General features: G+C 30.8%; 2 protein-coding genes across 2 annotated transcripts; both read right to left on the bottom strand.

The window, feature by feature from the left end:
* Positions 1-4,942: 4,942 nt before the first annotated feature.
* Positions 4,943-5,396, bottom strand: LOC110727688 (alpha-latrocrustotoxin-Lt1a-like). Its single transcript, XM_021907267.1, has one exon. It carries the CDS (start codon positions 5,372-5,374, stop codon positions 4,943-4,945), a length of 432 nt encoding a protein of 143 aa, XP_021762959.1. The 5' UTR covers positions 5,375-5,396.
* Positions 5,397-8,650: 3,254 nt separating this feature from the next.
* LOC110727778 (protein DETOXIFICATION 19-like) lies at positions 8,651-10,467 on the bottom strand. The gene is made up of 2 exons (XM_021907354.1): positions 8,970-10,467; positions 8,651-8,785 (listed from the first exon to the last, which is right to left on the bottom strand). The coding sequence occupies exons 1-2, from the start codon at positions 9,237-9,239 to the stop codon at positions 8,678-8,680; spliced, it is 378 nt and encodes a 125-aa protein (XP_021763046.1). The 5' UTR covers positions 9,240-10,467; the 3' UTR covers positions 8,651-8,677.
* Between the last annotated feature and the right edge of the window lie 1,879 nt (positions 10,468-12,346).

Genomic DNA, 12,346 nt, shown 5'->3' with positions numbered 1-12,346 from the left:
TATTATTGATTATTATTATTATTATTATTATTATTATTATTATTATCGTCGTTGTAATAAGATCTTAAAAGAATGAAATTTGGCTTAATATCATTAGCAATATCATTAGACATGAATTAAACTGAACCAAATTGAATTTCAACGTATGAGAACAAACCCTAATACATATTACTATCCGTATGTTAAATGTGTTAATTTTTTTTCTAGCTTTGTTCAATATATCCCATCTGCCAGGACATAGCAAAAAGGTTGGACAACAAAACAAATTATGAGGGATTGACAATTGTTTGGCTTGTGTGTGCCTTACACATCATTTGGGGATTATAAGAACGATTGTATACTTAGACCATGTTCTTTTGAGCTTCTTAGCAGAGCAGAGAAGATTAAATTTCAGCAGAGCAGCGCAAATTTCAGAATAGCAGAGCAGAGTAGAGCAGATTTCAACATTATTATTAATACTATTATTAATATTATTATTATTAATGTTGTTGTTATTATTATTAATGTTATTATTATTATTATTATTATTAATGTGTTGTTGTTGTTGTTGTTATTATTATTATTATTATTATTATTATTATTATTGTTATTATTATTATTATTAATGTTATTATATTGTTGTTGTTGTTGTTGTTGTTGTTGTTGTTGTTGTTGTTGTTTATTATTATTATTATTATTATTATTATTATTAAGTGCATATACCAATGATTTAGGTGAGTGAAAACATAAATAAATGTGTACCATATTTAACATATTTTAACAGTAGCTAGAAAGATAAAAGACAACAGTTTACTTATATTTATTTCACGAAAATTTTAAAATAAAATGATTTAATGATTAATAATGATTTTACTTATAAATTTGTCTTAATCATATATTTGTAACCCTAAAAATAGTAATGATATACAAAGTACTACTTGAAAACAAGCTCTTTGTATGGAAAAATTTGAAAAATAATTCAACTCAATGAACTAACAATCAATACCCACATTAAATGTTCCTACACATTGTGATTCTAATTTCAAATGTTTATAAAAGAAATTTTTATTAATTGTTATTATTATTATTTATTTATTTGAAAGAATCGTTATAATTATTAGAAATTATTAATTAATAATAATATTAATTCTTAATAGTTTGAATTATTATTAAATATTATTATTGATAATTATTATTATTAATTAATAAATATTAATAATTATTATTGAATATTAATTATTATTATTTTTATTATTAATTATTATTTGAAAATAGAGCAGAGCAGATTTGATTTAAGCAGAGCAGATTAGATCAGCTCTAAAGAATGTGGTCTTAAAGTCTCAAAACATCACCTTAGGGAAACCTAGGTTAGATCCCATGTCATGCACGGTTTTTCAACCTTTGTCATGGACAACCTTTGTCATGGAGTATCAATTTAAAATCTATTTTTTTTATCTCAAATCAAACTACTTCATTTTTTTTTTTATCTTTTTTGAATACATATTATATTTCTTTCTTCTATTTTGAACCTTGATGACATTATTTTTATTTCAAAAGTAATTACTATATAGGAATTTATTTATGCAAAGATATGGTTAGATATTTAAGTTTATAAATATAATATTCTACGATTTTTTTTCCTAAATTTTGGAAGTAAATATTTTGCTTATATTTTTTATCAATTTTTAAAAAGGTTTTTTTACAAAAAAAAAAATATACTAAGGACACACCAGAAGACAACACGTGTTGTCATTGCTGGTGTGTCTTTTAATATATTGTGATTGATGATACAGCGAGATATGTTTGGAGTAGAATCAATTGTGCAATTAATTTGTGTTAGTGGCTTGATATATTCCATATTTAATTTCTTCCGAGGAAATTTTATTTTTGTCTTTGATATTTCTCACCTTTCAAATGTAATCTGTTGTATATAAGTACAAGTACTTATAAAAAGCAAATGTCCGTAAAATTTCCTACAAGTATTTATCATTGTGGTATGTGTACAACGAGCAATGCATAGCGGACACGAATCAACATTACAATCAAACTATATAAATATATAGTTCAAACAAAATAACATGCAAACGACCATAAATATAACGCCAACTATGAAAACTCTTCTATAAGATCTAGATGTATCATGCGTGTTGAAACCTCTGGTAATATTAAAGTTAGTATTAAGAATCTTTAATTGCTTTTGTAATATGTAAATTAAAATGATACCAGGAAGTGACATGTGTTATTTCCGATGTCTATTATACTATTATGTAATTGATAGATTATTAATTTAAGGAAATTTTGCATTAAACCATCTTTTATAACCATTTTTTTGCAAGAAATTACCACTACCACAAAAACTAGAATAAGAAACACAAGATAAAGAACGGTTAACTTAGATAGGCTATCTCCAGGATCATATAGAACGCCTATCTAATTAAACCGTTCTATTTAATGTATTTATTATTTTTATTAAATTATAATTTTATTTTGTAGAACGCATTTCATAGTTAATCGTTCTATTTGGTACATCCAAAAAATTTACACTTACAATATAGATCGCCCCTTTTCGTCAACCGTTCTATATGTTTAACATTATTTTTAAAAAAAAAAAATTAAGAAAAATTCAACATATTAAAAGGCCCAAAATTCTTACCCTAACTCCTCTTAACTCCTAAAATAGCCTTCAATCCCATCATTCTCCATTTCTTCTTCATAACTTCATCCCCATCTTCATTTCCGATCCTCTGCTTTCACTTCTTCCCTCCTTTGAAATCCTAACTCCTTTCTCTTCTACCTTCATCCCTCAATGCCCTAAAAACTCCGAGTTGCATTACCTCCTTTCCGTCGTCTTCTTCCTCTATTTACAATTGTCCTATCTTTGCATCGCCGTTGATGTTACGAAGAATCTAGAGATACAACGAGCCTTGTTTTCCAACCCCAACTCCAATGCAGTGCGGTGAGCGAAAGATCGAACCATTTAATCTATATTTTGCTCTGTTAATGGTCGCAAGCTGTTGCGAGTTGATTGGTATTTAACTTTATCAAGGTAGCTTGTTTAAATTCTCAATTATTAAATGTAGATCTACAACTTTTATCAATTGATTTTTGTGTTATGATTTGGATTAAATTCTGATTTTTAATTTCATCTTTGATTTGTGGGTGTTTGGTGCGGCTTCACTATTTGCATCACTATTGGTGGCTTTGGTGGTTGAGGTTGGTGGAACCGCAGGCTGCGGTGGTTGAGCTTAGTGAAAGCGTTGGCTGCGGTGGTTGAGATTGGTAGAAGCGCTAGCTGCAATGGTTGAGGTTGGTGGAAGCACGATAGGCTACGGTTGAATTGGTAAATTGGATTTTTTTTAATTGGATTACTATTACCACATTGATAATTTTTAAGTTATTAGTTAGAGAATTATTGTATCAAAATGTCAAATGTAATTTTTTTTAATTTTCTTTTTTTTTTGGAAGCATGAGATGATGTAATTAATTAAATATAAAGGATAATAAAGTTTGTTTGAATTTGACATTTGATTTTGACTTTTACAATTTCAATTTCAATTTTATTTATTAATTGAAGATATAGATTAGTATATAGGAACATCCATGATGCAAAATTATTTTTTTAAAAAAACAAAAAAAAATTGACAAAGAGAACGGTTATCTTTGGTAACCGTTCTTTTTTATTCATTTTTTATAAGCATATGAAATAGGAAAGAGAACGGTTATCTCTAGCATATAGAACGCCTCTTGCAACCGTTCTCTTTTCCCTTGCATATAGAACGCCTCCTATACTCGTTCTGTGAACTTTACACATCGCTTAGCAGAAGAACGCCTTTGAGGCGTTTTATAAGGCCAATTTTAACAGTTCTCTATTCCATTTTTTGTACTCGTGCACCTTATAATTTTTTTTCGCAAAAACACACCTTAATCTTAAAATTTTTTGCAACCCCACACCTTTTGCCGGAAAAAACACTTTGAACTTGTTTTCAAGGGTTGACCCGACCACGTGCAGAGCACGTGTCCCCCTAAAACCACTAATCCTCCCTTTTCCCTCCTCATTTCTCTTTAATTTCTCTCTCGTTCTATTTGTTTCTCTCTCCTCTCTTCCCTATGTTCATGTTCTTCAATCTTGCTCAAAATTGACGACATTGTTGGCCATATTTCCATCGAATTCTCCAAGGAACTTCAATTGGGCCAGGTAATTGACACTTAATTGCTTATATTTGCTTACAATTGTGGAGATTAGGGTTTTGTTTGAAAATTAGGGTTTTAAATTGGGAAATAAAACATGAAGGAGAGAGAAATAGAGAACTTACTTTCACCTAGGGCCAGCAATTGAACTCGAATTGAAGCATTTAATTAGTTGCAGCCATGGCAGAGCAGCAGAGAGTTAATGATGAGAGGAGAAATCGATTTTAATGGGAAAGGGGGAAAGAACAGTGAAGGAGAGCTAGAGAAAGAGAGGGTAATTGGTGTTGGACGGAAAAATTGGGTAAAATTAAAAGAGACAGAAAGAAGGATTAGTGGTTTTAGGGGGACACGTGCTCCGTACGTGGTTGGGTCAACCCCTGAAAACAAGGTCAAAGTGTATTTTCTGGCAAAAGGTGTGTGGTTGCAAAAAAAATTTAGATTAAGGTGTGTTTTTGCGAAAAAAATTTCATAAGGTGATTTCTTGTAAAAAAAAAAGTTATAAAAGATGATTTAATGCAAAATTTCCTTAATTTAATGATTAATATAGAGGGTGCCCCAGTTTCTCATGGTGAGAAACAAATTTGGTTTCTCACATGGCATTTTTGTAAATAAATCAACAACTTTATTCCACTTTATTCAACTGTGGAGCCCACAATAATGAAAAAGTTGTTGATTTATTAACGGAAATGCCCTCATGAGAAACAAATTTCGTTTCTCACCATGAGAAACAGGGATTTTCCCATTAATATATGTAGAAATTTAAATGTACGATGAATTATATTAGTGAGAGCAGAGGGATCGAGTAGTTACCCAAAAATGGATATTTGGTAATTGCAAGATGAAGAGGCGTCTGCTTGGAATTGTTGGTAACACGAGCACACTCAGGATACAGTTCCAGTAGCAATCTAGCAGTTTTATTCCAATTGTAATTGATAATTGCAACATGTAGCGGCGTGTTGCCTTCTTTATTCTTCAACCTCCCTGTCGGCTGCCATTTTACAATATCTTTATCGATAAATAGTACCTTGAAAATGCTCACATCGTCCACTGCTGCCGCAACATGAAGAGGAGTATTCCCATCTTCGTTGGTTACAGCAACCAGCTCAGGATACTCTTTCACCAACCATTCAGCAACCTCAAACTTGCGTTTGAGAAATGCAACATGCAAGGGCGTGTTGCCGTCTTCATTCTTGACACTCCAATCCATCGGCTTCGCCTCCTTGTTGGCCTCCTGCTGCCCCTTTCCATATGCAAGGAGCAGCTCGAATGCCTCCTAAATGATTTTCTTGTTACCTTAAACAAAAAATTCACTTTATCTAAAGTAACTCCAGTCGTTGTAGATCAGATGAAGACTTATAATATTAAAAAAATCTCTAGCTACTAGCTTCACCATTAAGATCGAGCTAAAAAGTAACATTAAATTAGGTTGCCTAAACTAATGTGCTTGAGAAAAAGTTTTCAAAATACAGGATATTGCATGGTATATTAATAATATGAAATTTCAAAAAACTAATTAATAAAATCAAGTGAATTCGGTCATTTAAATAACAAGCTACTAGCTAACTCTTTGGGCACAAAATAGTTATAGAGAAGGGTTAGCTCGCTTGAAATCCTTTGTGGCATGGGAAACTAATTGGGTATTAGCTTACCATTAGAGAAGCTAAAGCATTCAACCCAAGTGATGTGGGATCCTCCAATAAATCTTTCTTTATCCTAAATTTGTTTTTCCATTCTTATATTTCTATTATCCGCCAAGAAACTCATATCACCGTACCATCTAAATTTACGGTGTGTTCTAGCTATTAAACTGAATTTCCCTTATTAGAATTTATCAATTTTTATCTACACTTACATGAATTAAATTGAACTTATTAATTAAACTTAATATTTTAGTTGTAAAAATTTGAAATTGGGTAATTTACTAATTTTTATCAACTATTTTCAATTCAAAACTTATTTTATTTAAACTTATGAAATTAGAATAAGTGAAAATAAGGTGAAAAGAACATGGTCTAAATATATATTCCCAGGCATATGAGAACAATGATATGAGGACGGATGTAACTAGGGCTTAAAGGCTATCTATTTATTGTTCGGTTTCCAATCAAAATTGTAATTTGAGTCCAACCTGATTCAAAATTTCCCAAAACCTATTCGATCCAATCCAAAATCAAAAATCCAAATTTACTAAAGCTGCAAAAAAAAAAAAAAATTCAAGCCAAACAACTGTTTTTCTTTTTTTTTTTTTTTAAAAAATAAAAATAAAATAATGTCCTTATAAAAATTACCAAATACAAGTATTACAAATTGGTATACATCGGTCCACAATGTTCCAAATTATCCCTATAATGAAGATTGTATAAAGTGTACTTTTTTTGAGGTTAGCATAATTATTTTGCTTTCTACATTATAGAAATCAAATAGTTTAAAATAATTTTTTGACTTCTAGAAAGTTGTAGGTTTTGTTCGATTTATTTGGATACAAGCAATCCAAACCCATACATTCTGATTTAGCCAGGGTATTCAAATTATAAAAATTTATATCTGAATTATTAATTCAACTAGTTTAATTTTGTGTGTTGCACATATTAAATAGATATTATTTGATTAAAATAATTGTCAATATTCTTTATTCGGAAAGTGTAATCATAATCTCATTAATTAATTTTGAAAGAAATGTTGTATTTAATAGTTTTAAAATAAAATGATGACGTCAAAAATAATTTTGGCAGAAATTTTTTTTATAAAAAGTTGTCAAGTGTCCTTTAATGATGTCAGCAGGTTTTGTTTTAGTAATAGTTAATAGAAGATTTGAATTGAATTGGATTTTTATTCGAAAAGTGAACACTAGCTCATAGATGAATGAATTTTTCTCAGGGAATATAAACAGTTTTAGTTCAAAGACATTATTAGTATTGTTAAGCAATATCACACTACCACTTGATTATGTGCTGAAGAAAAATTCAAATAATTTAGAAGATTAATTAGAATAATATATGGTATTTTTTAGATCATTAACAAGCATGTGAAATTAAAGGAAGTGGTAGTATAGCGGCCACAAGTTCATTCAGTCTTTCAGATAACTATGCTTTTTACTTTTGCTGATTCTAAGCTTACCAAAGTGAAAAGTGAAAAGCTTCTAGCATGTATACCTTTCAATTTCCATTCTTTTAGCACTTTTAATAATGTTCTTTGCTGCAATAACAATCATTGAATATTACTTCACGATGCTCACGATTCTTTATTTTACTTGCCTTAGTCCATTTTATTATTCCATGTCATGTGACACACATTTACTTTAGGCTTGTCAAGAAAAAAAGAAATATTATTGGACTTTGATTGCATGATCAACAAGATTTAAATTATACAAGAACTTCGATCTTGTCCCTAACTTTTTAAATTTAATTAATTTGTTTGTGTGAGGGTACATAAAGTGATGATCCCCCATACATATTTTTGTAGTAATTCTTTCGAGTTTTATTGTTTTAATTAATGTTGCACCACTTGTGTTTAATAAACTTTTACAAAAATTGCACCATATCCATGCTAGAAAAGGAGATATCTATGCTCACACTACAAATATTTAATAGTCTTAATTATAAATACTTGATTATTTAGTTTATGTTGACAAACATATGGCTATTTTGTATTTTTACTTTTTTTTCTCCCCTCCTTTTTCCACTACCAAAAATGTACCCAAAATATATGGTGCACTAATAAAGAACGGATCGGAAAAAGTATATTGACAGTTACTCAGTTCGATGAAGAAGTTTAGTATCGGAAAGCTTGATTTCAATTTTTCAGGGTAATAATTTCTACTAATTGGGTACCCTGAGTCAAATTGCTTAATAATTTCTACTAATTTCTACTTTGATGTGTGCGACATGCTTTTTAAGCAATCCGAGTTCGTTTAAGGCCCGAAAACAGTGTTTAAACATTTTTCGGATTTTAAATTTGCTTTATTTTCATATTAGGGATTTGTTTAGACATTTAAACGTTTTAGCCGTCATTTGTATTCAGTTTTGACACTTTGATTATATTCATAAGAGTTTTACCTTTCTGGTGGATTCCAGAGTTTTTATCGCGTGTAAATCTGTTCGTTCGTGTTAAGAATTGCGCTTCCTTTTCCGACTGCGTTATATATAACAATCTTTGAATGACAATTAAAGAAGAAAAAAAATAGAGCAAACAAATCGGGTCATTGGGAGTATGAAACTATCTCTTCATTATATTTTTCCATCAAAGAGAAATGCAAAAGACAAAACATAAATCAAATTTAACATACTAAACTTAGTGGTGTAAGATAATCTGTTAAGCAAACTACTAATCGTAATATGCTACAAAGTACGTACATCTTAGCCATGCATAGTAGGGAGCCAAAAATAAGTTCACATCTTTAGTTTGATGCATTGATGTTGATACCATTTAAGTTACACCGATCAAACTACTAATTTTATTTTTTTTTTTTTTTTTTTTTTTTTTGTGGACAGAAAAGTACTAAAGTTGAATCTTAGACGTTAGGAGAAAGCTCGATTGTTGTCCATTTCCGAAGTCGAGTAATAAGGAAAAGTGAACCATTTTGAGCTGAGAGCCCACATACCAAGCCTACCCAAAGACCCTGAATCACCAATAATTGGTGTACAAATAAAGGAAAATGAATTAGTACCATTACTGGTGAAGCCAGCTAGCAATTTTTCAAGTAGATAACAAGCCCTTAGTGTATGTCAAGTTTTGCTTTTTTTACAATTAATACTTCTTAACAACTAGAAAGAAAAAAAGTAAGGGAAGAGTAGAATACAAACCATGAAAGCGAAACCTGTAACATAAGCCCAAGAATTAGCAAGAGTAGCACCAGCAAGCTGAAGCTGACCAAGATGACCCGCGAACATAACCGAAAGCAATGGAATGAGATAGTAACACACATTTGTTAGCACCAATGGCAACGAATACAATATTTGTTCCTTCCCTTCTTTGTAGTCCATCATCTTCTCCCACCATCTTCTCTTGCCGCCTCTTTCCATCTCCAGCAATGGCACCGCGCTATTATTGCCATTGCTGCTGCTCTTCCTCATGTACACAACTAGTTTAGGGTTATGTTATTACTGTTTTAGTTTTGGCTTTGTGAAGTAGTGAAAGATGCTTATTTTTCTTATGTGCATCAGTATGGTTAATAATTGACTAAAGTTCTTCTTCTTCTTTTTTTTTTTTAATAGGTAGATAATAGGTGAATAAAGTATATATGATAAAGTGTTCCACTTGTAGGTCATACAATGACTATTGCATTATTGCATACAACTATATATACGTAGTACAAGTGTTTTTTACAAGTAGATATAATAAAATTAATTAGTAGCAACTGAAGTAGCTAGCCTATTACTAGGGTTTGGTATAAGTCATCGTCTCCGGTTTTATTATTTAAAGTGGATTATTTATAGATTCAGATTGTGTGTGGTGTCTAGAAAAATAGATTGAAACTTAAAGTGACATGTTTAGTCTTTTTTTTTTATATAGCAATAAAACAGATCACAATCAATAGAACAAATAATTAAAAAAAAAATCTCAAAAAAATTAGGAAAATTTATGAGGAAGGTACTTTTAAGTAGACCTTTTTGTAACAAATGCCCTTTAAAAAAAAAAAAAAAAAAAAAAAAAAAAAAAAAAAAAAAGTGGCACAAAAAGGTCCTTATATCATGTTTTGGTTGTAAGGAGGATCCTTTAACCATTTTCCGGCGTTGACTTTTTTAGTTTCCGGCCAAAAATAGTCACATCTAAATTCCTTTTTTTTCCCTCCTCATTTCCCTCGTTTTTCCCTTTTTTTCCCTATTAAACCCTAATTTCTGAAAACAATTAACACCAAAACTTCAATTGTAATCCCATAAATTAAAATTTAAAATTGAAGGTTATTCAAAGTAATTTAAGGCTAATCCTCCCCACAATAAGAAAAAATAAGGAAAAAAGGAAACTTAATAAGTCACGTGTTTTATACACGTGGCTTTTTTTGTTCGGAATATGGTCAAAGGACCTTCCTCACAACCCAAACATGATATAAAGACCTTTTATGCCACCTTTTTTTTTTTATAAAAGGACCTTTGTTATAAAAAAAGGTCTACTTAAAAGGAACTTCATCACAAATTTTTCAAAAATTCATTACCCTTGTTCTCAAGATGAACGATTGAACAGCGATTAGAATCCTTGGCAGCGCACATTGTCAATATAATGGACTATTGGAGAGGTTCTGTTTAAGCCAAAAAAAAGAAAAAAAAAATAACTTAGTGAAAGTCTAACTGGCTAATACAAGAGGGGGGGTGAATTGTATTTGAGATGAAATCTAAAAACTTTTGCGGAATTTAACTAAATGAAATAATGACGAGAGAAGATATAGGCTTTTCTAAATTTCCACTATGTAATCAAACTCTTTACAAGTGAATATTCAAACCCGTTAACAAGTTCCACAAATTAGGAACTTGTTCCCAACTCTCACAGAAGCCTTCAGCAGCGAAGCTTCCTTGACCTCACCTTACACAAACTCACAATCCCAAACCCCAAAGTGCTTCAATACAATCTGTAATTACAAATACCTATTACACTCAAGAATATATGAAGGAAAATAACTCTCTTTATGTTAGTAGGTTGCTACTGGAATTTTTATGCTCAAGAGTTGTGTTTTGCTGAGATAGTTTGCATGAGTATTTATAGAGAAGGCTTAGTCATTAACCTCCACTATAATCACGTCCACATGCCAACACCCCACTAACAACTTGTGGAGTTATCTTGACAGATGGTGATCATGAAGGAGGTTTCCTAGCCTTATCTCACTAATCCACTATCTCTACAACTTGATAAACATTAGCTTTGATAAAACCGTATAATCAGAGATTTTCACAACAAAGAAACTGCTTGTTAACTTTATCAAAAGTTTGTTTAAAAAGATTTTATTTCAAAAAGGATTTTATTTGAAAAGATAAATTAATTATTTATATTAAAACAACTAGATAATTATCTTAGATAATTATCTTTATTCGAAAATAGATGACTAGATAAAACTTTTATAAATCATCTTTTTTCCTTAAGAAATTATCTTTTAAAACTAACTTTTATTCCAGTAGTCTTTTTAATAACATAAGTCATTGAGTTCCTTTCCGACTTTATATTATTGAGTGCTCACAATTAAAACTAGAACGTGAGATTTGCACGAGGCTTTTTAGAGAATGCTACTCCGCATCCAAGTTCCTACTCTGGAACGAACTTTGCTTGAACCCTTTATTCATCAAAGACTCAAAACGTTCATTAGTCGAGTTTGTCAATTTGTCCATCAAAACCAAAAGGCTCAACAAATTCCCCCTTTTTGATGATGACAAACATTGACAAATTTAGGTAAATAAAATCATCCAGGCATGCAACAAAAATTTAAAGCAAAACATGAAAACAAAAAAAAACAAATAGAGTAATTAAAGAACTTAGAAAAATACTAAAAAGTATTTATTTTAAAAAGACTGAGCAAAAGAAAAATTAACAAAGACTTTAAAAACTTAGATTACTAGGACTTTATTGAGTTAACTGAACTTAGCAAAAGTTTGTACCTTCGATGTGTGAGTTCCTTGGTAAACACCTTAGCCGCCATGAAGTTTGTCTTTTCCCCCTTTTGGCATTATCAAAAGATGAAAAAAACATTTTGCTATACTCCCACTAGACTACGTAGGGAATAGTGAGCTCAAATAATGCAAGGCAAAAATAAGTGAGGTACTAAATTATCAGCAAACACACACAATCATATGAAAAATACGAGCCAAGTTCCCATAGACGAAAATCAAAAGCAGGAAAGAGTAGCAAGAGTTAAGAATTTCAAACTGAAATCCAAATGAAACAAGCAAAAGCAAAAGAAATTAAAAGTGACAAGTTCGAAATTGCAATTATGGGGAATAGGTTGGTTCATCAGTTGGGTTTATTGGGTCATTAGAAGCTTCCTCCACTTCTTCAAAAGCCACCCTGTTAATCGTCTCCAATATCTCCTGAGTGATGTGCAGTATGTTCTTCTCAGCAGCATCAACCTTGTTCTTCATCCCAGTAAAACTAGTTTCCTAAGTGTCTGCCACAGCCTGCACTTGGCGTTGAAGAGAAGTCAGCTGCTTTGCCATTTCCTCCAGCTTTGTGCTCACTATCTTTGTCAGCTGCTCCAGTA

The sequence above is a fragment of the Chenopodium quinoa genome, unplaced genomic scaffold (genome assembly GCF_001683475.1).
Source record: "Chenopodium quinoa cultivar QQ74 unplaced genomic scaffold, ASM168347v1, whole genome shotgun sequence".
Taxonomy (NCBI): domain Eukaryota; kingdom Viridiplantae; phylum Streptophyta; class Magnoliopsida; order Caryophyllales; family Amaranthaceae; genus Chenopodium; species Chenopodium quinoa.
The sequence above is the reverse complement of the archived record's forward strand: the minus strand, read 5'-3'. Positions and strand labels throughout refer to the sequence as shown.

Coding starts and splice junctions, on each gene's coding strand:
- LOC110727688 (XM_021907267.1), bottom strand. CDS start 5,374: ATGGATTGGAGTGTCAAGAATGAAGACGGCAACACGCCCTTGCATGTT.
- LOC110727778 (XM_021907354.1), bottom strand. CDS start 9,239: ATGAGGAAGAGCAGCAGCAATGGCAATAATAGCGCGGTGCCATTGCTG. Junction 8,786..8,969: donor TTACAGGTTTCGCTTTCATG/GTTTGTATTCTA, acceptor TTGGTGATTCAG/GGTCTTTGGGTAGGCTTGGT.